The sequence below is a fragment of the Harpia harpyja genome, chromosome 4 (genome assembly GCF_026419915.1).
Source record: "Harpia harpyja isolate bHarHar1 chromosome 4, bHarHar1 primary haplotype, whole genome shotgun sequence".
Classification (NCBI taxonomy): Eukaryota; Metazoa; Chordata; class Aves; order Accipitriformes; family Accipitridae; genus Harpia; species Harpia harpyja.
Genome location: NC_068943.1, coordinates 65,903,331 through 65,930,627, shown reverse-complemented (window position 1 = coordinate 65,930,627; position 27,297 = coordinate 65,903,331). Strand labels below are relative to the sequence as shown.

General features: G+C 43.7%; 1 protein-coding gene across 2 annotated transcripts; it reads right to left on the bottom strand.

Moving 5' to 3' along the window:
* Nucleotides 1-486: 486 nt before the first annotated feature.
* HECA (hdc homolog, cell cycle regulator) lies at nt 487-27,015 on the bottom strand. Of its 2 annotated transcripts, XR_008234773.1 has the most exons (5): nt 26,680-27,015; nt 10,934-11,974; nt 7,627-7,781; nt 3,811-4,918; nt 487-733 (listed from the first exon to the last, which is right to left on the bottom strand). XR_008234773.1 is itself a non-coding variant. In XM_052784525.1 (4 exons), exons 1-4 carry the CDS (start codon nt 26,909-26,911, stop codon nt 4,754-4,756), a joined length of 1,593 nt encoding a protein of 530 aa, XP_052640485.1. In that variant the 5' UTR covers nt 26,912-27,015; the 3' UTR covers nt 487-4,753. The 2 variants fall into 2 exon arrangements, 1 of the variants encoding a protein (XP_052640485.1); XM_052784525.1 differs by having other exon boundaries at nt 487-4,918.
* Between the last annotated feature and the right edge of the window lie 282 nt (nt 27,016-27,297).

The following is a 27,297-nucleotide window of genomic DNA, read 5'->3' as shown; positions in this document are numbered from 1 at the left end:
ATGAAGCGTTCAGTCGTAACATGGGAAACCCTTTTGCCTAGTGCTACCGTATTGCGTTCTCCCCTACAGAAGCCCTTCTGAGATTTCTCAGGCACCAGACGGCATATTTCCATTAACAGACTCCACCAGAAGTGAAGGATTCAGCACTCTGTCCTCTATTCAACCCCACTGGCAACGGCCAGCGCAGCACATGGGTGTTCCCGAAACGGCTCCTGCAGGACATGCTACACTGCAGGAGGAGCATTTCCAATGTCAACAAAGCGAACAGGACTTCTGTTTTGCAAGGGGACATGTCACCCCCCTCACCACCACCTTTTTAGTACAGCAGTCTTCAAAATGACTACATCAAACCTTCATTTTAATTGACACTGAAAACCAGTTTTCACTGTGCCCTTTAATACTTAAGGCAACTAGAGTAAGTCTCTCTATAAAAGAGCAGGTGTAAGAAACTAGTCAAGAGAAGAAGGAGGAAAGGAACCCACACCATTAGCTGTCTGGTATTTATTACTTTTTAATACAGAGAAGTCACAACAAAATATTCTCTAACAACACACGCAAATGATATCATAACCAATTATTTTAATTTCATCAACATTCATTTGCTATGTACATATTCTTCCATCTGCAAAAGTGCAATCCAAGAATGTCTCCACAAAAAACCTTTATGGACAAGTATATTTTTCAGGGGTTTTCCCACCAGTGGCCTTACAACAACATGTTCGTCCTCAGTTACCTGGTACAGCAAAATGAAGAGTACATGGGAAAAAAAAAAGAAAAAAGAAAGAAATTGGGTTAGATGCCTCCCTTGTAGGAATATTCCCTATTTTCCCAACTAAATTAATTATGAATACACTGCTCACTACTGGAGATGTTAATGCAAATAGACTATAGGATAGTCTATAGGCTGGCTATAGAACACTGTAGTTTTAATGACTCCACAGCATTAGGTAGAACAAGAATTTCAGGCTGTTCACCTTGGTAGATGTCAAATTACACATCAGCATGTAAAAGATGTCCATTGTGTTAGTTACAGTTATCAAAATTTATTTTTAAACATCCTACTGATGGATGAATTCATTTTTAAACATCCAAACTATGAAGTCTATCTAAATGCAAGCCTCTCCTATGGAAAACAGAGTTAACTACTGGAAAGAAAAGCATTTGCACATGCAACTCCTATTACTATCACAAGGAGTATCGTGCACTTAAGAAGAGTAGAATGAACCTCCAAATCCAGAGGACTGTATTCTCGTTTACAAAACATATTTCAGGCACAATTCAATCTGACCATAGGCCAGATTAAAAAGAATACATAGCATCAGAAAAATGAAAGGTAATGAAGAACAAACTTTAGCCAAACAAGCAAAGCAAGCAGCTCCCTAGCTAGGGAAATAATTTCCCTTTTGACAAATTTAAAAGTTCATAACCAAAAGCAAACCAACTGTGGTCCAGTTGAACCTCTGAAGTAGCCATCAGGTCCCGAAGAAGTTACCTCTGCCTTTCTACTTACGCAAAGCCCAGCTGAAACTCTCATGGCCAAAGGGTGGGCCTGACTGCTTGACTGGAATCTGATGCATCTTACAGAAAATACCGCATTTTGCAGTAACCCAAGACCAGTTTTCAGTACCAGCAAGAAGGAGGGAATGCATTCTCTACAAATTAGGGACAATTTACTTTGCAGTGAAAGTTCAGAGGAATCTTTCTGTAGCTCAGCTGGTTTCCACTGAGGATCATTTCTACAGTGCTGCAAGTGCTGCTAGCCTCCAGTTGAGAGATGTGTTTTGCAAGAAAATAGGCATTTCCTCAAGCAGTAGATAAGACTCACTTAACAGCAGAATTAAAAGGAAAAGCTGATGGAGAACTGAATCGTTTTCTTGGGTACATTTGTACGTAACTCCTTGTCACTGTCAAGACTTTAAATATGCTTCCCCCTTCCTGTTTTCTCAGTCTGCTGCATTCTTGGTTTTGATTTGAATATATTGTACAACCTTTCATACACTTGGGATTTTAAAGCTGGCCAAATTCCCTTTTTCCATGTCTACTCATTCCTGATTGTCACACATACGTGTCTGGAGAGGCATCTAAGTAATTAGAATTATAAATTAAGCTACTCTAAGAAAAGCGGATGAACAAGTATTTAGAAGGACTCCAGATCCCACTTCTCCCCTACCATATGCATTGCACAGTGACACCTCCCCTCGCCAAGTGCATGAAAAAGTGGGTACGCAATGCCATGTAGCTCATGTGGGAATGAACACCCTAGACTCACGGCATGAATGACTGGCACTCAAGACCAAAAACCACAGTAACAGATGTATCCTTTAATTTTTCTCATTACAGGAGCTTTGTCTTGACTGTGTGATTTCAGGCTGCTGGAACAGTCTAGTCACTGTCTATCTGGTCTAGATCTCACGGTACTGCCAGGCAATGGAACTCCAAGCCTTGTTAGCCACCCTAACTCCATCAGGTTGCTCAACACCCCATCAAAGCTGAAGGGTTCATCCTCCCTGAGGAGTTAATTCAAATTATAATTTGATTGTTCTCCATAAGGGATATCTACACTGCACAGCTAACCATGTTTTATCTGCTAGACACCTTCTTCCAGCCCAGGTATGCCTAGGCCAGCTCCTGCTCCTATGGGCAATGGTTACACTGCTGGTCCCACTGCAACTGGGTTTGGTGTAACTTGGGTTTGTGGTAGCCACGGCAGGACAGTGTTAGAAGTCTCTCAGAGTCCTTCCCATAACTCTCCTTAAAAAGGAAACAGGTTTTCCCAAAACTCTCACAAACAGGGAACAACTGCACAAACCCCCAAGAATGTGCTGCAGACCCAAAACCACGCCCAGGAGTGAGGACAGAAGGAGGGGAGCGCCAGTGATGAAGGCTACCACAGCCTGCTGACATTGTTCTTCAGACCAGCAGCGATCTCCAGTGTAACTGTACGAGATAGCCCAGATGTGAAAGCCCAGATGTGAAAACCATTAACATGAGCTGGCTGGCTTCTAAGGACATTACCACTCAAGATAGCAGTAAGTCATCTGTGCCAACGTCAGTCCTCTGTGCAGCTTGAGTATTACTCAAAGAGTGGCTAATGCTAAAAGGAGCTAATTCTGCAGTGAAGACAGCCAGGAAATAAAACTGTGAACTTGTCATTTTTATCCACAAAGAAACATGGATATTCAGTTCGAGTTTTATGTGCACATTAATTTCTTAACTTAGCAGAAAGCATAATTCTCAGCCCAGCATATGAAACAGTTTTTTGGCTTCTGACTTTTTTGTTTTCTTTCCCAGGGTGGCAGAGTATCAGGGCCATTTTCAAGATTGTGATTTCAACAGATGCACTCTTTAAAAAGATTCTAATTTGGAAAAACAAAAAAACTTCAGAAGAAACAAAAAATAATCCCACATCATAAACAGAAACAAAACCCATACCTCTCAAGTGGACAAACACTCCATAAATACAGTATGGAGAAAAGCAAAAAAACCAAACCTCCTCTAAATCTCAATTGGCTTGAGAAACCAAGCAAAAGATTAACGACCTATTTTAAAAATTTTATTTCAGGAAGGGAGAAATGGGAACAAAGAAACAACAACTGCAGAGTCTACAGGTCCAAGCCCTCTGATACAAATTCACTATCTAATGCATAGTCTATTATGCACAGCACAGAGGTATGTAGAAAGTAAATACGCTAAGTTTGCTTTATTAAAAAGTCTCCAAGTTTTTAGATCCTGGACTTAATGCAATTTTGAAAGACAAAGGTGCAGCAATTAATTGTTTTAAAAAGCGATGCCATGTTTCGTACTCAGTACCTCTCAGCTTTTACAGGTCTGACGGCCCAGATCCCACTTCACGGTCCTCCTTCCACACCAGTCACACCAGTCTGCAGTAGGCAGCAAAGCCTCAGCCACAGCAGACACATACAAACACATCCCCATTCAGCTCAGCCTGTTCGTTCCCTAAAATGTCTGTGAAGAAACACCTTTAAATAAAGCATTTTAAGATCTCCAGCTTGTTTTGGTATGAACAGATGACCCGGCTGGGCACATGACAGCCCCGGTGGAAGCAGCACTATTGCCATACGGTCCGTCAGTGAGGGCAATGCACATCAAACACACACGGCAGGAAGACGCTATGCCAAAAAAAAAGATTCACTTCAAGATTGCATTTTCTGGCATACATTTACATTCACTTGTCACAATACCTTAGTTTACCCCATCTCGGGAAATCTGAAAGAAAGCCTGCAGAGGCAACTGGCAGCACGGGGCCAGCTCCTGCGCCTGTGGGAACCGATGCGAAAGGCTGAATGAATTCAACAGTAACAGGACTGTTTCTTTCCAAGGATTTCCCATCTCCACCGAGCTGGAGGGACAACAACCCTACACAATTAATTACCCACTTTCCAACTGGACATATTTCTCCATCCTGTATGTCTCCCCACACCCTTCCTATGTATCCCGTATTACAATTATACAAAAAAATAAAGCCAAATCATTTTTAGCTGAACTTTACCCCACATTTGGGATATATTCAAAGGCCATTAAATTGGCTTGCCTCCAACCTTCACAGAGATCTTGTCAGGAGGATTCTGGTTTTAACAACAAGTATATATACATATTAATATGTACACAGACAAAGAAGCTGCTCTTTCAGTTAGAAAAGAAATTAAATTTCATCACAGAATGAATCCTATAAAAAGATATGTAATAAAGTTGAAATACCCATAAAATAGCTATTACTAAAGCAAAGCTTTCGTCAATAAGCCTCCAAAACTTTAAATGAAGAAAATGGCTTCACGAAGTGGTAGTCTAGATTTCCACAGTGAGGACACTGCTGGACGTTGCTGTATTCAGAGAAATACTGCATGCCAATCCGTACATCTATTACTGGCTTCCCACAGTGCTTACAGTTCAGCCGAGCCTGTAAAAAACAAACAAACAAACAAACAAAAAACCCCTTTTGAAATAACCAAACTCGCCTCTGAAAAAGAGGGTGTCACACGCAGCCCCTGCCCTGCCCTCCCTGGCAGGAGAAGGGGTAAGTCAGGGAACTGGCAGTAATGGGATCTGCTGGGAAGGACATTCCTCACCCGGACTGGTAACTCACATACACAATGTTTTTCACATGAAATACCACCACCAAATTCTGGAGAGTAGGTTACCTCCCACTCTGACTGACAGGAGGTAGAGGATTTCAAAGTTTATATATGCAAATGATTGTTTTGTGTTGCTTAATCTCTGAACCAATTCCTCAATGCCCAGCACAAGAAGTGCTGTCTCAATAAATCATTAACGAAGCCCTGAAGCAAAGAGAGAAATTTTACATTTGTGCCATGCCATTCAACCATTTAGGCTGATGTTTGAACATGATCTGTCTATAAAATGTATCAGTATTTTCATCTTTTGGCTTGACAAATGTATAACTCAATCTACTTTATCAGCATGGCATAGTAATGTATCACTTCAAGTATCTATTCAAACATTTATAATACATACCAGGTCATACAAACTAAACATCAGTTCAAGCACACAAACTATTCTACAAAATCCAACTGAGAAAGGACCAACATTAACTGGGTGGATATGAGAAATAATTAAAGGTCAAGGGTGAGGACAGAGCTATTAATGTTCAGCAGTAACAAAAAAAAGTAAGTCTTCAGAAGAAATCTAGCTGTGAAACCCAGCCCATTTGATATAAAGAAAGCAACAGGCGGTGTGAAAGCTCAGCAGGCTGTTTGAAATACTCCAGAGAAGCAGAAGGGATTTGAGACCGTAAAGGAGTTGAAGAGTAAAGGTGGCAAATGAGCAGCGAGGGCCTGAGCTGTATCATAGCTTAAGCTCACAGACCAGCGCACTAATGAAAGCTTCAGCTCTTCACTGAAAAGAACAAAAAATTATTTTTTCAATGACAATCTTGATTTAAGGAATTTTCCTGGGATGAGGAAAGGAAGAAATTATTAAAGTACTATTACTGTTGAGACAAGATTCAAAAAGAAACAAAGCATCAGCTCCACAGCCATCTGTTCTGCTTGAAAAGCAGCAATTCTCTGAAATACAATCTAGTAGGGCATGGATTTGTACGATTTTCTTAACCAAAGTGTTGTTTTCCCCCTTGCTACTGTCCAGTACATCAGCTATCTGTTAGTAACCTGGCAGTGGCTGCCGTTCATTATCCTACATGCTCATTTCTGATGTATAATTAAATATTTTGAAATAAGGTATGAAATTATTCAAAATAGAAATTAGCAAGGCAATTCGGAGTTCAATTATATACCATATTTCAATGTCATTCCTCTGTATGCACAGAATCATCTGTAACAATCATGGTGAAACAATAATGCATATTATCTGGCAATCACAGTCACTGCAGCTAATGATTTCATAGTCAGTTCTATTACTTACCATGTATTGTCACACTGTCCATTAATCATATAATTAAGGCTCTTCTATAATGAGACCTTAATTCTTGTCTTGTACATTCAACAGAAGCAATTCAGATTTAAATTTGCTGGCTTTTACAGAGCTAGCAAGTCAGCATCAGTGTTTTATCTTTAAAAGTCCCTATTTTTAAAAAAAAGTTACTAAATTTGGAGGCAATATCTCTGTCTTTAGTTATAATTGTTATCAATGTCATTTTATCCAGTAGAAGCAACTCCACCTGCCTTTTGAGCAACACATTTTGGTAAATATGTTACATTTAAAATAAAATGGCATTTCGCATATTGACAAAACTGTATTTTAGATTGCTCTTAAGCACGCACGTGACCATGAAGTGATCACACTTTGAATGAGTGCATCTCTGCGAGGCTCCTGTTCTCACCCAGTAACAAAACCTGCATGTCCGAAGGCAACAGCCCACTCCTGAGCATCCCGAGCGGACCACTGAGCCATTCCCAGACAAATGCTTTTTCCATGGCTGTCTACCCCTACCTACACAGCAGAAGTGCTCTGCCCATCACATGGACAATTCTCTTGGATGCTAACGACCCTGCTGCCTCAGGCCTGTGTCTACTCTGGAGTGAGCCCAGGCCTTGGATCTTTCTCACCCAAGGCATAAATGAGGTGAGCATTTAATGAAAACTAAACTGCTTTGGGCTGTGGTGGAGTACCATCGCCAGAGTCAGTCGCAGCAAAGATTGAGGAGAGCTGGGTAATCTCCAAGCACACAGGCTCTTTAGACCTTTCCGTTCCCTTGGCTTTTTTGCTACAATTACCTTATGATAAAACACAATTCAAGCATCTAAGAGAAACTTGAATACATGAAATATCTGCTAAAAATGTGCAATTGTTATTAAAATACTACTGTAATTATACCTGATGCCAAAGATACTAGGACAATCCCTAGATCATCCTAAGGCATCAGATTCAATTGTGGATGCACTTAAAGGGGCTTTATTTAAAAACATAAGTAATAACCACTGACCATGGCATTGGTCTTTGTCTAGCTATTGGCCTTTGTGCCTCCTAAGTTAAGACAAAGGGACATGCACTCAGTCAGCTTTCTTGTATTGCACTCATAGGCTAGAAAAGAAGGATGAAAGAAGGGGAGAAGAGAAACACAAACCTTGGTTTTACTTATCATCAGTTGGAATTTCACCTTATGAGTCTTTATATACATATGGTACTAACCTGACAACAGGGAGATGCTGCCAGAATATCGTAGGTATACATAGTTCCCAGCTGATGCCAGCTTCCATCCCATCGGGACTTGCACTTAATGCAGATAATTTTGTGAACCCCTTCTAAGCAGTCTACACAAACAGCATAGAGGTGCATAAGCCTTCCTGTGGACAGGAAAGACACTTCTTAAGGAGACTATAACAGAAAATTAAAACAGACATTTCCTGCAATGTGTTATCTGCCCTTTAGTGATAGAAATCACGCCTTATTAAAATCTTTTTTTTTTTTCCTTAAAAAAAGTGTGAATGATAAAGTAAAAAGTGTTTCTCTATGGGAAATACATAGGGCTTGACTGAAGCTATCTTCTATGGATGCAAAACTCAGGAATTAGTCATCACCCTGCCCACCCTCCCTTCCTCCATTTGCTGGTAGACCTTAGTAAAATATTTTACAAAAGGAGTTGCTTAAGCTCCATGAACAGATGCCAGATTAAGCTATATGATCAGCTGCAGTGTTTCCAGAACTAGGATTGTGCCCTAGCTTCCTCCCCACCTGACAGAAAAAGCGGAGAAGTGCTGAAGCTTATTAGCAAGCTGGGTACAGATTCATCTAAAAACTTGCCAAAATCTTCCAGCAAAGAGGGAGCTGAGGACCTCATATTCCTCATGGAAAAAAGCAACAGCCAGAAGAGCAATTTTCTTTCATGTACTTTTTCCTGAATGTTCATTAACTGTAAGTATATTTTAAAGCATTATATGTTACACATACACAGACTTTAACATGCCGTTCAGAACTATGAATTTATCCATCTCTATCATGACCTTAGGCTCTGTGTGCACAGTGACTTTCAAAACCCCAGTTACATTGACTTCCATAAAAATCAAGCAGCTCAGACTTGAAAATGAAATATTTTCTCTACATAAATGTGACTAAACTCACCAATGCAAAATCCAAGATGCAAATTTCACACAATACAAAAAGCCCTACACAAATTACAAAGATCTGGCATCTAGATTATGCCCGATTTGTAGTCATTGAATCAATTTGTAGTTTAATAGCTGGCCATTAGAAGTGGGCTGACAGAGTACTAATTCTGTAATATACCATATTTTGCACTGCTATGTAAGACAAAGCTAAGAAGTAGTGCAGCTGTGGATCAGCTACAAAACAGGACTGCATATAGTATGTGTTTATTCTGGATTGCAACTTGTGCTTTTTAGCATCAAAGTACTGAATACGTCATAACCTGTAATTCAATGAACGCACGCATCTTGTATGTCTTCTAGATAAAAGGGAATAAAATATTAACAATTTATGATTAGTCCATACTAGACACTCTCAAAATTAATGGTTTGGTTTTTAACTTGTTTTGGTTTTTAAGCCAACTATTTTAGAAAAATGGGAAGAAAAAACAGATTCTTCTTAAAATATATATAAAAAATAAACTTGCTATTATGAGCTCGTAAAAATTGAGTTAAAAATTGAGTTACTCCACATTGGCGTGTTCAGCTCTAGAAAATGTGATGTGATAAGACTAAAGTGCAAATATAATAAACTCTGTTCCTAAAGTGAACACTCAAGATTGGAGACATTCAAATAATTCCACGCACAGAAGTTTTGTGTTATGCAGGAAGATAAAATAATTTTCCCCATCTGAAGTTCTGCACTGTTCCTGCACATTAAAATACTGCATTACCCCACCCCTTAATTTTCAGGATCTTTGTTATCTAGGAAATGAGGCACCCAATATCTTAAACATGCCTGAAATAAAGGAAGTTATTTTCTGTACTGAAGAGAAAATAACACCCTGGAACAGCACCTTGCAAGCTTAATTTCATTTCAAAGAGTACTTCTGACAATAAACCGTTTTACCCAGGACAAGGAGGTAAAAATTTTAACAATTAATTATTCACAGCATCTTGTCTGTGCAAGTTTTTCAGATGTATCGTCCAATGGGTAAGCAGCAATTAACTAAAAAAAAGTAATTTCGTGGAGTTTCATTCTTAGTGGCAAACGTTAACAAGTGATGAGTTTCACTATTACTAAACCAGCTATTAGTACTGATAAAATCAGAAGCACATCGTGCATGTCTCCCCACCAAAGCAAATAAGCACTGTTATCTCACATACGTATATTCTGTTTATCCTGGAGCTTTTTTAGATTCTGTATTTGCCTATCACTTTTTCTCCTTAAAATACATTAGGCAAGACAGAAAAAATAATGTTAGCATGAATACAGTTTAGTGACTTAGTGCACAGTGATTTAAGGAAAGAAAAAAAAAATACAAAGTCTGTTGATCAAAGGAATGTTACATAACACGTATTATGACCATGCATGGGATATAAAAAATTTTATTGAGGGAAACTTAAATGTTAAAATACCTCTCGTTAATGTCTTCCCAACACACTTTTCAACATATAATTCTATGTTTTCGAACACCAAACTAGAATACTTTCTCTGACTTATTTTAGCCATGCTGACTGCCAGCAGGCTGCAGGACCGGTATGTTTTGCTGCGTACCACCCCGATCACTTAGTTTGGGGCACAGCTTTCAGGAAGGGCTGACATTCATCCTAGCCCACATCCATTTGTTTCTCTAGGAGGAGAAAAGTAATACATGCCTTGGTCTCAACTCATCTCGGAGCTGGGACACGGTCAGGATGCAGTCCAAACAGGCCGGAGTTTGGAAATAAGTCTAAAAGACCCTCACTACACCATTGCTGCTTCAACCCACCATATTAAAAGCTTACTTTTACTATGTCCAACCTTTCCAGGCCAGTGTTAACATAGGCCAGACTATAGTCCTTTCCATAAAAAAAAAAAAAAAAAAATAGTTTGCTATAAAACAAAACTGATATTCTCTAGTCTGAAAGCAGATGAGAGGCATCTCATCTCACCGGTGGTACAAATATAACTTTCACCCATGCTGCAGCACAGCATGCTTAAATTAAAAAGGTTGTTTAAAAGGTTGATGTATATCTTGCAGTAAGGCTCACAATAGATAAATCAGCACGCACACGCTGCAGAACAGATTGGTTGGAAAGCCTTCCCATGGTCTACCTAGAAACCAGATGAGAAACCTCTTAGTTGTAAACCCAAGCACAAGGCACGGATCTTTCTACACAGCATTTGCTTTTTGTAATTCCTTCTAAGCGTTTCGATCTGATCCACGTGATTAATTTGGACGTGACTTCAAGCCTTACAGAACTGCTTAAAAATGCAGAATCAGGATGAAAATCTATAATGGGGGGGACAGGGCACAGAAGGCTGTTCCATTATTTAATGAAACCTAGCATGACTGACAGACAACCTGTACCTTGAAGGTGACAGGGAACATCATATTCAATCTCATCGTGTCTCGATGGGCTAAGGAACAGGGTCCCGTCCACCAGCGGAAACTGTTCAAACACTGGCAGTGCCCTGTGGCATAGCGCACAGTTTACAACGTTCCTGTGGCTGGCACTAAGAGCAGCAAGGATGAACTTCCGAAGGTCCTCCCCTTGGCCCACCTGGGCATCGTCTTCCATCCGCACGTGGAAAGTATTCAGTTTATGTCTGGGGATGTGAGTAAGCAGCTCAGACAGATCGAGCCTTCTCAGAAACTGCACGGGGGCATCAAAGTGTCCTGATCTATGGGCCTGCAAGCCAGCTGCCCCGTAATCAAAATGCGCGTTCCTGAACATGCCCCCACCAGCCATGTTCTTCTTATGGGGCTCCAGGTGAATGGCGTTCTTCAGGAACTCCCCTAAGTACCGGGAGGAACGAGGGCCACTGAAATGCGTGGGGGCAAGAATAGAGTAGCCGGTGGGTGGGGACTGGCCGGGAGAGACACAAGGCGAACGAACGGTGTAGCTACCACCCATGACACCCTTCTCCTGGGAGTTCTGCCTGTCCATCGAGTGCCTCCGCTGGAGGTCGTTACTCAAGCCCTTCTGTGGCTTGTTGGCTGGCCTGCCCTTCTTGGCCTCCTCTGCCGACTCTGCCATCGACCTTCCCGTGCTCTTCTCCAACACTGATTTTTTCTTCTTATCATCCTGCATCCGCTTCACCTGGTACCAGTCAGTGTCCTTCTTTAAATGACCCTGCCCACACCGACAGGAGCAAAAGCGAAAAGCCAGGTCATATCCCTTCTTTGTCCACATGTTTTGGCGACACTGCTTTTCATTCCAGCTCCTGGCTCTGCCAATGCAATTGAACTGGACAAGAATGCTGCTTTCCCACTCGTAGAAGCACTGAAGGTGCATCCAAGTGCTGTATGGACAATGCTCGTTGTTGCATATAACCTTCTGGTAGTCATCCTTCTCCAGGTCCACCGGCCTTCCAAAGCTACAGATCAGTGGAGTAGCACAAGGGGCTTCTGTGGAAGATAAAGCAGATACATTAATGACTTAATGGCCCGCCTATTGCAATACTTCTTTAAACACCATGCCAAATATGCACGCGAGCTCTCACTCATGATCCGTATTATCGAAGGGCCCACAAGCACTAGCTCTGGGCCAGGGCAAAAAGCAGTTTTTGCCAAATAAAGTTAAGCACGTGAAAGGAGATACAGAAATGAGGGAATAAAAAAAGAAAATGACTTTACAGTTTGTTTAATATTCAAAGCCAAAGCACCTCAGAAGCATTAGCCCTCCTCAGGCGTTTGTGGATACCGTTGCAAGGCCTTAAGAAGTGAGGAGAAAGCTTTGTGGATGTTTCTGCGGGGTTGCTTTGAAGCCTGAGAGGCAACATGGGGAGAACACACAGAAGTGTTTGAAAAACAAGTAGGCAATACAGCCTGGCTTTGCAGTCACAGGGAGAGGTAGGAATTGATCTTTTCTTTGGGACTGAGCAAGAGACAACAGCTAGGGAGAGGAGGAGGAAGCAGAGGACTTTGAAAAGCAAGACAAACAGCTTATGTTCCTAGTACAAAAAAGAGGGCCTTCATTACATTGCTCAGGCAAATATAGACTACACTACTATCACTGACCTCCTGGATAGCTAAATTTCACAAATCAAATAGTTCTGCAACACAGACAGGTTAAAAAAAAACAAATGCCACGTGGTCTTTTATCAGCAAAGTAGCAGCCTTTGCTATATCCTTGAGCAAAGAACAGTTTATTTCAACTGCCTCACTGCAACGATATCAGCTTCTACACAAAAATGCTCTACAAAAAATGTTCTGCATTTATGGACCAATGACATTTTCCCCTCTCTCACCGAAGTACCATGGACTACATATGACTCCCATTTCTGGCTGCTCAGTTGCAGCTGGGAGGCACAGAAAGGACAGGAAATTTTCAGCTGGAGTTTCTATTAGATCTTAAGAGTTTCTAATTATGAAGTTTTTAGATGCTTACTCAAGTACTACAAATATTTCTCCTCTGTATTTCTGACTTCCTACTTCCTCCACTTCACCAAAAAATACTGCTCCAACAGGGCTGGCAGGCTGCCTTTTAATGTCTGTATTGCTGCATTAGCATACTAGCAGGCTTCTTCAGGGTCTTCCATGGTCAAGTGCTGTCTCACCCCGTGTCAAACAGAGCAAAGGCTCCCTGTAGTTCCCCAGTCTCAGCCAGAGCTCCAGGACTTGCAAAAGAGGTACACCGAGCCTTGTGGAGACAGGCTGCCGTGACCCCGGGTTTTTTTTCCCTAGGACTTCAAATTTCCAGCTGATAAGAAGGGAAAAAACCACTACTCAGTTGCATTGCTTTTAATCCCGTTCTTGTCACTGCCAGCACAAATAATACAACATAATTTGCAGCAGGATGATAGGTTTTACACTGCTACGTTTACTTTTACTCAGACTCTCAGTAATAGACACGCGACCCATCATCACCTGTCCTACAGCAGCAATACACAAACCAGATGCTTTACAACAACAGATCTTTGCCACACTAGTGGTTTTGCCCCTTCCCAACAAGTTTTTGTTAAAAGGCTATAAACAAACAAACACAAAATCTTCAAGGTTACCTTCGCTAAATTCAAGATTACGGTAGCTCTTAAGACTTATTTGCCCAGAAGAGATGGGCACAAAGAGCATGAGAAAATTTTCCCGAGCTGTTTCCTGGAAGATGCCACATCCTTCACCTCATTTCTCTGCCTCCGTTTCTAATGCCAGAAGCGGCACAGTTGCAAAGAGAATTTCCTGCAATACCTGTCCTTCAGGGACTGGCCTGCAAACTGCAAGCAAAGCACATTCCCAAAAACATTCTCTTAAAGCAAAAAAAGCCTATTTCATTTCAAAATATGGACTTGTTCAGTCATTAAAAACAAATTACCTAATTGGAGAGAACAGAGATAAGAGAGGCTTTCCCTTAGGGACTCTTTGGAAGTTCCTTCTATACATCTGACACCTATATTCTTACTAGTTGTCTCAGGTCTCTCAAAAGCCCACTAAGAACATGCAGGTTTGGAGATGTCTTTGAGAAGCATGAATTTTATTGGCTACCAATGACTAATTTTTCCTCCATGTTTTTTACTGTGTATTATTGAGTATAATGTCGCTGGCAAAGAGCAAAAGTGAATGATAACTTATCTGGTCTGCAACAAAATCTGTCAGTTTACCAGTTCAGGGAGTCCTCCCACCCATTTTCCCAGACTGCAAGTCACACTATGCCACACCAAGCATCTCTGCAAAGTTTTTCTTCGTTGTCAGTCATTCTTTCATCTTATTTAGAGCCTGAAAGTATAGTTTGCAATTACAGGATCCTTATGCAATTTATCTCAGAGAAGCCAGTTAAACTGAAACCATTAAAGGCAAGTCATCAGAAGTCAGATGTGCAGCAAGATACTGGAGGTCCCAACACGAACAGTTCTCACTTAGGCGTTTCCTGTATTTATCTATTTTGGTACATATTCCTTTCCACCACTGCCAGGAGGCAGGAAGAACATGCCAAAAATCCACTTATGCTCTCCCTGTGTTTCGGAGTGTAAATGTTCTAACAGTCGCAGGTATAATTAGAGCTGACAGCCAAGAAAGTTACTATACAGACAAGTTTAGAGATCTCCACTTTACAATAAAGACTTTACACTTCTTCATCCATACTGGCATAGTTAACTGACTAAAAAAGAAAAGTGTTTCCTTGATTAGCCTTTGAACATGTTTTTGGGTTTGGATGCAAAAACATATGATCTCTAGCTGCCTGAGAAGTTTACAGCCTCTTCATTATGTGGACAAAAAAATGAAATTAATAAAATAAGTGGCTGAAATACAGAAAAAAAACACCATAGCCTGTGTATTCCACACAACATGTCCACAATTATTTGATTATGAACACGCGCTAGGTGTCTAGAGGCTATTGTAAAGGTGATTTTCAACAGATTTTTTTCACCCTTTCCCTGGTTGGTCAGTGGAAGGACTGTGGAATGGGATATTCTCCAGCTTCTCCTTAAGAACTTATGGATGCCAGATCACCTGAGGAACTTCCCACACAGCATAACTACGAGCAAGAAAAAGCTTCAAGTTTTGGACAGCAATGTCTTTTTCAACATTTAAGTCAACTAGATGACTACAAAGTTTTCAGACATTCCCCCATCTGATCTTCTGTCTACTCAGTGTGAATTGGCTGGTCACACAATCACCATAGCAAAAGCAGGTCTAGAGCAGCTGGAAGAAAGCAATGGGGTGAACAAGAGCCTTCCCCCATGCAAAAGACTCCACCAAATTGTTAAATGGTGGCACTGAGATCGCTTTGGAAAACATCATTGCTAAAAGGAGAAGCTGGTCCCTACTCACATCTTCTTAAGACTCACCTGACATTTCACTACTCTAACTGCAGTAGCACAGGAATCACTCTAGAAAACCAACAGGTCTCTCTGCCATGTTGCCATGCTCCACAGCAAGGTTCAAGCCATGCTAGTCAAAGCAGCTGCTTTCACTGATACAGGTTTGTTATTACAAAGTCTGCTGATTCAGAGATGGCCTTGATAAAACCGCGACAGTATTTCCACAACAGAAACTGAAGAGCCCAGCACGGCTAATGAAAGCTGTCTCAGTAGAAAGTTCTACCATTTCTGTACTATGCCCGTATTTAAGAAAGCAGAAAACTCCACTACCCGAAAAGTGTATAGAAACCTCAAGCCAACATTCGGTTCTGTCTAATATTTCAAATTCCAGCAGTCTATCTGTACAAAACAGACAGTGCAGGACTGAACATCCCTTGCAGACTTCTCTCCATTCATGTCCCCTGCCAAAAATAATCATGCCACATGTTCCTACATAAAGAATAAATGAGAAACAGAAAACAAACCGATTTTTTGTGCAACTTTCCCAGGTCACAGCAACAGATTTGCCTTAGGAGCGAAACAGACAGCATTCAGATCACTTAGTATGGGTGCCACATTAGCAAATGTGAAGAGCTCTTCCCATCAATTCACACCCTTGAAAGTGCTCTGGGTTATTTAATCATCATTTTATAAATGAGACAAAGCACTTATTACAGAATTACAAAACTTTAAAAATTCTTGTTATCAAGCCCTTCCATTTCCCGTTAATGAGAAGTGCATTTTGAGATTATTCTTCAAAAAGTCAGAGCTAGAATCATCGTCTTAATGTTTTATGATAACAGTACAAAAATTACTGTCAAGAGAGACAATAAAGGGGAGTAAATAGAAATTCACATGGCTAAACTACCCATCCACACCTGCAGCCTCAAGCTGGTTTGTCACCTAGATAGAATTTGCTTCCAAGTAGCTAATAGTTCAGCAGATTTCTGGTTTCCAAAGTTATGAAATTGAACTTCAGGAAAAATGGAAGATTACCAGGTATCAGAGCACCATCCATTATCCCAGTAGACCCTTCTGAAAGAATGCCTAAATGACCATAAAAGTACCTCTCAGTTTCAAGATGGTTTTCACAGCCTAAGAGAACAAAACAAGACAGCATGCAGTTTTGTGTAGCAGAACGGCTTCGACGTTTAGACACAAGTGCACAGCTGTAACAGACAGGCTGTCAAGTTGCAACTGCAATTGCACGCTGCTTCTTTCAAGAAGTTACATTTCCACATAAAAAAATAACTGTTTTCTCATATTCCACTGTAGTGATTTTGATCAGTAATTCTGAAAATAGTTGCAAGGGGCAAGCACATAAATGTCCTCTAAAACAGAAATAACATACATTATTCCAAACATATGTACATTTGAGCAAAGTTAGCTCATTGTTTAAACAAGGTTATGTTTTATGTTTGACAGAACTACCATAAAATTAACTCTTCCTTCAAAAACGAGAACATGACAGAAGACTGCAAGGAAGCTGGTTTGGGTGTTTGGCTTTTTCTCAGTTTTTCTCAGTTCAGGTTTATAAACATCAATAAAAGCCAGGAATAGAAACAGACAGTTGAGATAGATAGATCTCCTCCAACAAAAGGTAGAAACTGGTTTATGTGGGGTTTTTAATAAAAAAGAAAGAGGATATATGAAGACCACCCGTCCCATTTTATGACCCAAACAAAAGCAGCAGAACAACGGCTGCCTGAGGAACTTCTCTCTGGTGAAGTAAATGGAGGAGAATGTTGTTTACTTCTGTTTACACACCAATAATAAAACCAAAGATGCACCCAGCAAGCCAAACGCAATGACTCCACAGCTTCAGTTTCATGACTGCTCTCATTTGTTCCAAGTCCTCAATGCAGACGCCTAAAGCAAAATTCGCTCTTCCCCTGCCACATTCCCACATTATCCATTGTGTTAAGCACCAGAGTTTTTCAGTCAGTGGACAGAAACAGATAATTATTTCCTGTACTCATCAGCGTAGGTTTTAGCTCACCGCACAGACTTGCGATTGCTGGTAAAGCTCAAGGGAGGTGTTAAACATGTGAGGCTGGGGGCAGAGGAGAGAGAAGCGCGGTGGCTGTTGGAAGAGGCAGCCCTACTGTTATCTTAAAACAACTGTCAGGCAACAGTAGGTTGTTATGGAACTGAAAAAAGAAATTATCAAAAAAAAAGGTAAGGTCCTGGCACTGATCGGCTGTGAGACACTGACTATGCCTTGCTTTTGGTCTACCGTTACTCTTGCATGACATCATCTATGCCAAGGACACTTTACTTGCCAGCACATTACCTAGGCCAGAAGAGTACCTGTGGGACACATACTTTGCAAATCAAGCACTTTAACCTCTACCACCGCTTTCCCATGAACAGTGCTCTCTTCACAACCCTACACAGCTAGGAATTGTTCACTCTGCCAGTGTGAACCAGAGCTGAGTCATTTCTGTGGAAGACTATTCCTTACCAACCATCTGCATGAATCTTCTCAATTTCCTCTGCCATCAGCTTAGCTTTATTTTAATTGAAGTCATACAATATTATTTTGCTAATACTGTAATGCAGCTGTAGAAAATAAACCACCAAAACAACAATGAAACAGACTGAACAGAAAACTTGTATTACTTGCCCAATGTGTTTGCTTTGGTGAACCGTGGAATACAATCTAATATGCAAAAGATTACCAAGATGTGACAAAATAGTATTGCCATATGCATAACTGGTTAAACAGTACAAATAATACAGCGATACAGAAATGATCATCCACCTTCCTAAGAGCCTGAATGCAGCAGGAAGAATGCAATGGGAAAAATGTTTTACAAGTGGATCCAAAAGGCAGGCTTGGATCTTCAGTGCAGCAACAACAAATAACAGCCGATAAACAGTGAGAGAAGTCTTTCAAAACAGCTCGGCTCATGGCTTATATTGATAACACTCACTGATGATGACCAATGTCTCTCCAAAACTACTTCAGCAATCTTTGCAGAGTGATCAAGATGAAAGTCCCCAGTCATTCTCCAGGAGGGAGGGGAAAAAACAAGACAGCAGTACCTGGTAAGCCGCCTAAAACACAGGCTTTCTTCTGTGTCACGAGACTCCCTCTTACGTTTTTAGAAAGAGAAGCCAATGTCAGTTGTCCATCTCCAGTGAGCAACTGAGCTCAGGCTGGCATGACAGCCAGCACAGACCCACCTGAATCACCCTCTGAGAGCCACTGACTCCAGACAACCACTCATCGCCATGAGAGTCTGGCTGATAGCTTTCCACATGTAAGCGCCTACATATTGACAGTTACATGCCAATCTGGAGCTCAGTCCTACCCCCAAGGGCCAAGTAGCTGCAGCCAATATTTATGCTCAGAAGGGACTTAAAGAGAACAAAGCCATAAGCAGCCTGGATCTCCTTGGCACGCTTACCCTATGAGCAAGATGTCACTAGTTTTATCACGTGAGGAGTCATCTTCCCCTAGAAAAGATTTCAGGTAATTTGGAGCTGCTAAACCCTAGTTCACCTGGGAATTCAGATAACGGGACTCCTGGAGGGCTCAGTAGGCGCTGGAACCATTTCCATGCACTTCACTTAGGCTGACTTCACGCTTGGCCTCCAAGGGAGTCTCTTCACAAAAAAAAAATCAAAAACGAGAAAGGCCTAGCAACTACACAGCAGTGGGAAGATGCCATGGAAATCATAAAGGCTTAACTCATACCTGCCACGTTAACACCTTTTAACTCACAGCACAGTCAGAGCTAGTGCCTGTTTATGAACTCAGCAATTAGCATGTGATACGAAGTCAGTTATCTGTGGCTCTTATTCAACCACCCACTCCCAGCTCAGCCATCACCTCACCAAAGTAAGTCAGAAAGTCAAGAGCAAAACTGTGCCAACTAAGGAGGATAAGCACTTACACGTGCACAATAGTTCTGCAGTTTGCTTATACAGCCATCTGTGCTCCAAGCTGGACCAACTGCCTACACCACTGAAACCCATCACGAGAATTCACACGGTCTTGTAGAAGTCACCATAATCTGTACAGTTATCATGTAGCCAGCTTAGCCAACTTCTTCCCATTTAATACCTGTCGTCCAAACACAGAGAACAACTCAATCACCAGCTCTGGCTTTTGCTTAGGATGTACGGACCCTCTCTGCACAGGAGAAATCTTGCCCTGGCTTGTGCTGTAATACCCACAGTTCAACTGAAAATATCACCAGTTCACCATACCAAAGAGAACAGGCCTGAGCCTCTACCTCTATCAGCACCAGGACAACTAATGCCAACACACTCCTGGTACTCCCACGTGAATTCTGAGTGGACTTAACCAGGTCAGGCGACAGTTGGTCCTCTGTGCCACAAGCAGTCCTGCCCCGGCCAGGAAAACTCCTCACACTCCTCGGCGCAGGGTGGATTTTTCTGGTGACCTCTATCATGGTGAATGCAGAGATTAGTGACTATCTCAGGACTGGTGGGCGTTGCCATGTTTTGAACATTGGCTGTTGCCTTGTCTGCACATGAATCATCCTCACAGAAAAGCATTTCCACCATTAAATTCTCTCCCTGTAGCCTACCAATAGCTTTTAATACCTCAAGATATTACAGAAAACTAACCCTGGTGCCTCGAGAAACAGACATCCTAATAACTAAAGCAGACTCTAATGCACCTGCCCCAAGTTTTCAGTGGCAAATTCCAACTCATGCTGGGAATAAAGAGATAACTGTGGCCAGCAGTAGATGCCCTAATACCAAGCACAGATGTAAACACCGCAGGCTAGACTTGCCCAGATTCAGAGCCAGCTAGCCAAGAGACCCAGTCCAAAAGCACAAGAAGGGAAGAGAAAAAGGAGAAAAGGTTGAATCGAGTGGTATCAGCACCTCTTTTAGTTTCAAGTCTAGGGATGTTTGTGCCATTGGTCTACCCTTCTCAAGTTTCAATATGACAGACAGCATTTTTATTTCCCACGCTAAAGGCTAAAGAAGCCGGTAGGAACTGAGTGGGAAATGGGAGATGCAGTCACCCTCGCTGCAGTACCCAGCATCTCTGCAAGATAGCAGCTCCTGAGTGTGGAGCTGTCGGTTCCAATTGACATCTCCCTCACGGTGCTGTGCTGGCTCCCAGCCCTGCCTGTGTGCCATCTTTGGCATCTGTACAGTACACCTCGACTGTACAGGGCTCCCAAAATGGGTATTGGTAGCACAGAAGTGGGGACCGGGAGTGCCAGGCACACTCAACAGCCAGGCTCTGATTGAAGCTACCTCCTCTCCCAGCAGGCATTCAAGACAGGAACGGCAGCAATATCCCTCCCAAGCCTTGGAAGGAGGACTGATAGACTCCACCATTGCAGGAGAGACAGAGAGAAAGAGATAAAGGCTAAAGTAAATGCTCTCAAGATAAATGTCACTGAAGTCTACCAGGAAATGCCAGTGCTCCACTCAAAATCCTGCAAGCTTTCAAAACAGAATTACCCACTCCAGTGACTAGATTACTGCTTCAAGAGGCCTCTGAAATCATTTGAATTTCTACCCAAACTGTTTAAAGAAAGCCCATGCCCTACTAATGCTGTTGTAATTTAGACACTTTGAAGATTAGCTGGAGTATTTTGCCCTGAGCTGGATGCAAGGTTTACCTCTATTTTTTTGCCTCCCATACGCTGCGGGAAGAAAAGCAGAGAAGGACGGACATCTGCCAGTCATCACAGTACTTTAATATCAAAGGATGTCTCAATATGCAAGGCTGTAAGGGAGGCTGAAGAAAACTTACAAATGTCTCCAAGGACTAGAAATCGTTTTGTCACTACTTGTTAGATCACTAGGAGGAAGATAGGGGATGAGTACAGACAGAGTAAAGCAAGCAGTTCAAAAACTGTATTTCCTCACATGAAACCTAACAAACATCAAGCCTAACCCTTACTCATGCAAGCACTACACTTGAGCAAATGACTAATCACATGAATATAGAATGCCGTCAGGGCACTGATAACCATTTTGATAGCAAATAACTGTTAAAAAAAATTAAATGGGTGTGTACTTGCTTGCATGAAAGGATTGTTATTTATTTTATTCAGTAATACCTTAGACATGATTCCATTTGCAAAGATTTGCAGAACATGAATTGCATTTGCTACAAAAGCATGTAACTGCATAGTTTTAAAAATCCTAAAACTAACATGAAGTCCTTTCGAACCTCATTTGCTTTGATAGAGACAGTCAAATTTGCATTCGTTTCTGCAGTTAGAAGAACTCAATGGAATTCTGAAACAAAATGGTTTTCCTTTAGAAAATTAATAGGTATTAAATTTTGTAGTCACTGCAATAGAATAGAAACTTAATTTTCCAGGTGGTCTCACTGATATCAATGGGACTCCCTCAAGCTAAGTAGTAAGAAGGTGCCAATACTGAACATCACTAGAGTGCCAAACTGGAACTGGATGTTATATGCGGCAGGGAACATTTGACAGCAAGTATTAATCCATGCTTAAATACTACAGCAATTCATGCTCTAAAAATACATTTTTAAATTAAATATCGCACTGACAAATCTTCTGGCCCTCTTTAACTATCCCACCTCCAGGACATTTTTTTTTTTTTTTTTTTTAAATCTTAATTGTTGGCCAGTCACAGCTTTCAATACATTAGTCACTGTTGCACTGACTGATTTTCTTCTTCACACACTTGTCCTACATTAGCATTTTTATTTGAAAGTAAATCAGTCTTACAAATTTGTGAAACCCAGGTGAAGAGTGTGCAAAAGCACGGCTGGGCATTTTAAACCCCGGTAACTACAGAGAATTTCGGAGCCCGGCCAGCGGAGAGGGCACTGCTCACACAACCCCTCGGCTGCCGCGGCAGGACCCCCACCCCTGGGAAACCAGGCTCCAAGGGAGACCTACAGCAACCACCTCCACCAGCTCCCCTACAGCCTTTTTTCCCCTGAAGGACACTCATGCTCGGGGATCCTGTATAAATCTGACCTCTGGCAACTCCACCTGACAACCCACCGGCTCACCAGCTCTGCCACTTTCGCAGTTCAAGGGCTCACCCATGCCGGAGAGGAAGAAGTATCGTCTTAAAGCAGGTGGCCAATACACCGTAAGACAGTGATTTAGAGTCAGCTATGCCATATTTTTTTAGTTTAATTTAGCTGGCTATAATGAACCCCATGTTAAAGGGGGAAAGCACAGATAAGGAGAGCCAGCTTCTCCTTTTCTCTCATCTTCTCCTAGCACCAACGCTAGAGAGACTCGAGTGACAGGGACAAGGGGATGAAGCAGCAAGATGCTAAGACAGCGACATTCAAGAGGAGGAAGAGGACTTGGGTCCACTGGACAATGAGTCCAAGAATGGAAACAAGGCAAAGAAAATGGATGGAAGAAAGAATTTTAGGGTCAGAAACAACTATATGTGGAGACCAGAGTGAGAAGTTCCTAGGGTAAAGGGATAAAACGGCTGGAGCTGACGGTGTAAAAGGGCCCAGGCTCAGCGAGGCAGAAACGGAGAAGGAATTTGCCACTCAGAGCCCTCAGATCTGAAGTAAACCCTGTGGATTTTCCTCTTCTGCTGCTCAGGGCAAAGTATCCACAAAATGTCTTGCCCCCTCACACTCATTTATGTCTGCAGGTGAAGGTAACCAACTACTGCCATTAGGAATGCCGGTAATCCACAAGGCTGGAGTCAGTGGGTAAGTGCACAATCCCATGGAGCTGCTGGTGTAATTTTACATGATGACAGCTCAGATTTTCCAGTTTGGTTAAGACAAGTAACCCAGAAAATTAGCTAGAAAACTAAAAATTTATTAGGAATATCATTCAACCACTCTGAAGACAGGGAATCTAAGAAATTAGGCTTTCTGTGACAACACATTTCAGTTTCCCTGTGCACTGCAATACTGTTAAATTAGTCCATCCCTCCCACCCATGACCTGTGCCTCATTCAGTGCAGAAAATGGATGCACTTTGGTCAAGAAAGATTAACCTATCATACACAGAATTCCTGCTTGGTCTGATGGAGGAGATAGGAAAGGAAGGCACAGCTACAGAATGTGAATCCTCCTTGTGGGCATCATCCCAATTCCTGCTGAAAAGTTGCAGTGCAAGATGGAGAAAAGCCATCACATCTGGTCCGTGGTTATGCTCTCTACCTTCCCAATCCCCACATGGGAGTCTAGAACGCTTCAATCGCAGTTTGAGCTCTGAACATACAAAAATTAAAACACTACCAAAAAAAGCATAAACCGAGGCCTTCCTGGGGCAGGGGGAAAATCAGCCTGCATTTCTCAATCATCATGCCAAAAATTGACTGACACTTTGAGGCAAAACTGTGCTGGGATGGAAGCTAAATTTGTCAAAATGTAAAAGGGAACAACATCTTTCCCCTGTAAAAGGGTGCTGCAACAGCAGTTCTGTATTACATGGTACCACCAGTCAGAGTTGCACAGAGAAGCCCAGAGGAAATTAAAAATTCTGTTTCATTATGGCACGTGGACAGGGGGCAGAAACAACACATGGACCACCTAATGAACTATGAAGACTTAAAAAAAAAAAAAAATCTGAACCACTATCCCTTCTCTGAGTGAAGAAGGTTCCTGATGGGACTGCGTAATTAGACTGTCATACTGACCTCATGATGCAAAGCCCAGGTTTGCAGAGACAATCTTAATTTTGCAATTATTAAATCTGCTGCTTTCATCTCTGCATACTTCTGTCTTGTCTCATCAATGAAAGAAAACAATTTATGTTATTATGATCATCTACCGCTTTTCCATGGTAAAGATAGAGTAGGAGAGCAATAATACTAGGCACATTCAAGTTACTCTAGAACAACAGACGGTGACAAGGCAGGAGAGAGGAGCGAGCCCGGAGACAAGGGACCCACAGGACTGGTGAGACTGGGCAGCACGAGTCAGCATGCAGCTGCACGGTCCAAAAGCAGCACAGCAAAGGGCTTCCCTGCACCCAGCACACTTAATCAGCAACCTAGATAGTCTCCCATGAAAAATCGAGAGTTGACTGTGTACAGCAGAACTCGATTAACCTCACAACTCACTGCAGCAGGCCGCGTCCTCCATAAACTGATTAGTGATCAAGTAACCATAAGTGCGCAGCCTCTTACAAATGTCTTGAGTCTAGTAATGGGATACTTGCCTCCAAGGCCCTGGCTATACTACATAGCTTCATTTCAGATTCACCGGTTTTGAAGAGTTGGGGGAATCCATTATCATCATCTAATCTTTTCCTTGCATGTGAGAGCTGGATTCCCAGCTCTGTAGCACGACAGGAGCAGTTTCTCCTTTCATCTCCTGAATCAAAACTGTTGAAAGCTTTGGACTTATCAGTGAGAATACAATTTATGAAACTTCCAGCTCAGGATTATCTGATGGGCAGTAGCCGACGTAAAATAAAGATAGCAACCACATCTACTCCTCAGCCTTTATGATTGTCTGAAATGAAAGATATGACTAGATAGGCACATTGATCCTATCAAGGCAAAGATCAGGCGTGCTGACCAGGCACTTACTGCAAATGCCGAAGCCAACGCTGTACCTCTGTCGTGAGGGGCAAAAAAAGGGGGAGGGGGAGGATTCGACAAAAGAGTCGAGGATGTTTCTGACCACTGAAGTCATATGCAATCAGGGAGAGAGAGAATAAAGGAACATCTCAGGTTAGCTCTCAGAAAGGCAGCCTCAACTTCTGAGGAAGCTGGCCAGCACAGAGGAAGGATACGTAAGGTACCCGGGACACACAGTCTTACAGCTGAAGAAAGCTGACAACCTGTGCAGCCAGCAAGTTGTACCACTACCAGTGTTCACTGGCATCACCTTCAGCGGCATCTGCACAAGGAACAATACTTCATTATCCCCATGCAAAACAGCCGCACCAGAAACCCACTTCTGCTTTCCCTTGTGCTTGAGCGAAAAAAATTTGGAAACACTGTTTCTCTCCACCTCAAAAACCAAATAAAAGCCAACAGTCATGCATAAGACGCCACCTGCAAAGCGGATGTCGCACATATTACATCACCGGACTGAAGTCATGATAAAAATGCTCTAGAAATTCTCTAACTCTTGCTAACCTTTCTGGTTTTTCTCCCCCTTGTTCACTCACTTAGAACAAATAGTCAAAAAAAAAAACCCCAAAGGAAATTCTAAGCATTCTCCATGATTCTCTGGAATAAGTAATACTCTTATAAACGCAGTCTGGCAAAGATCTTGTGAGCTAAAGTGATTCATAATTAATTGCTACTATTTCTAAGGAAAAGTTTCCATTAAATAATCCACGGGAATCAGACATCTTGAAAACCCAAGTAAGATTCTTGGAACTACCTTTGGCTAACAGCAGCCAGGCAAAACTGCCGCCACAAAGTATAAAACCAGTTGCAGCTACCCTCCCACTTTTTCCAAAGCATCAAGAGTAAAAAGCTGAAGTCCAACTTGGGAGGAGAAAAAAGTCAGGAGTAGGGACTCTGCGCCACAGTTTGTAAATCTAGCAGCAGAACTAAGATGTGTGGGGTTTTTGCTTAGCAAAACGTGTAATAAAATCCTAGCCAACCTTCAGTTTTAGCCTGAAATATCATTTTGCAGCAAGACTATCCCCAAACACGGAGAGTAACACAAGTTTCTGCAAGATAACACCTTACCAAAACTGCTCCGAACCGAAAACCAACCCACCAACCAAAGGCAGCATAAAATGGTTGATGAAAAGTCAGTATACTACCCTGAGAAACCCAACTGCTCTGCAACGACAAATAAAACAGACCGAAAGTAGGACTCCATTTTTAATCGTGCTGAAATAAAGTCGGGATTTTTCAACTCGGCGCCGCACAAGCCGAGACGCGGCCGGAGCCGCCGGGCGCTGCACCTCCCGCCCGCCGCCGGGGATGCGCTCGCCCCCGCCCCGACCGCGCTCCCAGGCGGGCGCCCCCCCCCAACCACCCCCCTCCGCGCCTGCCCGCAGCTACGGCAGACGGGCGCTGCGGGGCAGGCAGGCTCCCGCCGCCCGCGCCCCTTTCAGCACCGCCGCCGCGGAGGCCCCCGCCCTCCGGCGGGTCACCGGGCGGGGACATCCCGGCGAGCAGCCCCCCGCCCCGCCGCGCGTTTCGGGGAGATCCCGGCGGCGGCGGTGGCAGCAGCCGCGCGGGGCCCCGGGCGGCGCCCGCCCCCCTCCTCCCCCGGCCCCGCCACCGCCCCCCCCCCGGCACACCCTCGCAGGTCCCCTCTCGCCGGGCGCTCCCCCCCGCGCCCCGCGCCGCCCACACACCACCCCCCCCCCGCCGCCGCCGCCTGCGCCACCGCGGGCCGCGGGAGGCCGCGGGGCCCGGTCCGCCGCTCACCGCTCTTGACGTCTCCGGGCGCCGCGCCGCCCGCGGCCGCCGCGCCGCCCGCTCCGCCGCCCGCCCCGCCGCCGCCGCCCGCCGCCGCCGCTCCGGCTCCGCCGCCGGCCGCGGCGCCGCCGCCCGCCGCCGCCGCGGCTCCGCCGCCCGCCACCGCCCCGTTCTCCTGCTCGTCGCCGCTGCTGTTGGCGCGCTTGTTCTTCTTGCCCTTGCCGCCCTTCTGGTTCGGCATCGCGGGCCCGGCCGCCGCCGCGGCGGGGCGGGCGGCGGCGGCTGCGGAAGGCGCCGCCGCCGCTACCTCCGGCTCATGGCGGGGCCGCGGCGGCCGCGCTGCGCTGCGCCGTGCCCGCGGTGGGCGGCGGGGCCCGGGGGGGGGGGGGGGGGCCGGGACGGGGAGGGCGAAAGGCGTGTCCCGCTCGGCCGGCCGCCGCCGCCCCGCTTCTTCCCGGAGCAGGCGCGGGCGCTGGCGGCAGCGGGAAGCGGAGCGCGTTGGGGGGGGGCTGGGGCTGAGGCAGGCGGGGGAAGCGGGAGGGGCTTATCGGGAGAGGGAAAGCCCCGCTCCCGCCGGCACGGGGCGGGGGGCCGCCGCCGGTGCCGGGGTGGCGGGAGGGCGGCAGT

Bases quoted from the DNA above. Each gene is read 5' to 3' on its own strand.
- HECA (XM_052784525.1), bottom strand. From the start codon at position 26,911: ATGCCGAACCAGAAGGGCGGCAAGGGCAAGAAGAACAAGCGCGCCAAC. The intron at 11,975-26,679 runs GTGAGCGGCGGA...TATCTTCCACAG, and splicing joins GCCCGGAGACGTCAAGAGCG to AAGCCCCTTGTGCTACTCCA. The intron at 7,782-10,933 runs GTACAGGTTGTC...TCCTGTCCACAG, and splicing joins TGTTCCCTGTCACCTTCAAG to GAAGGCTTATGCACCTCTAT.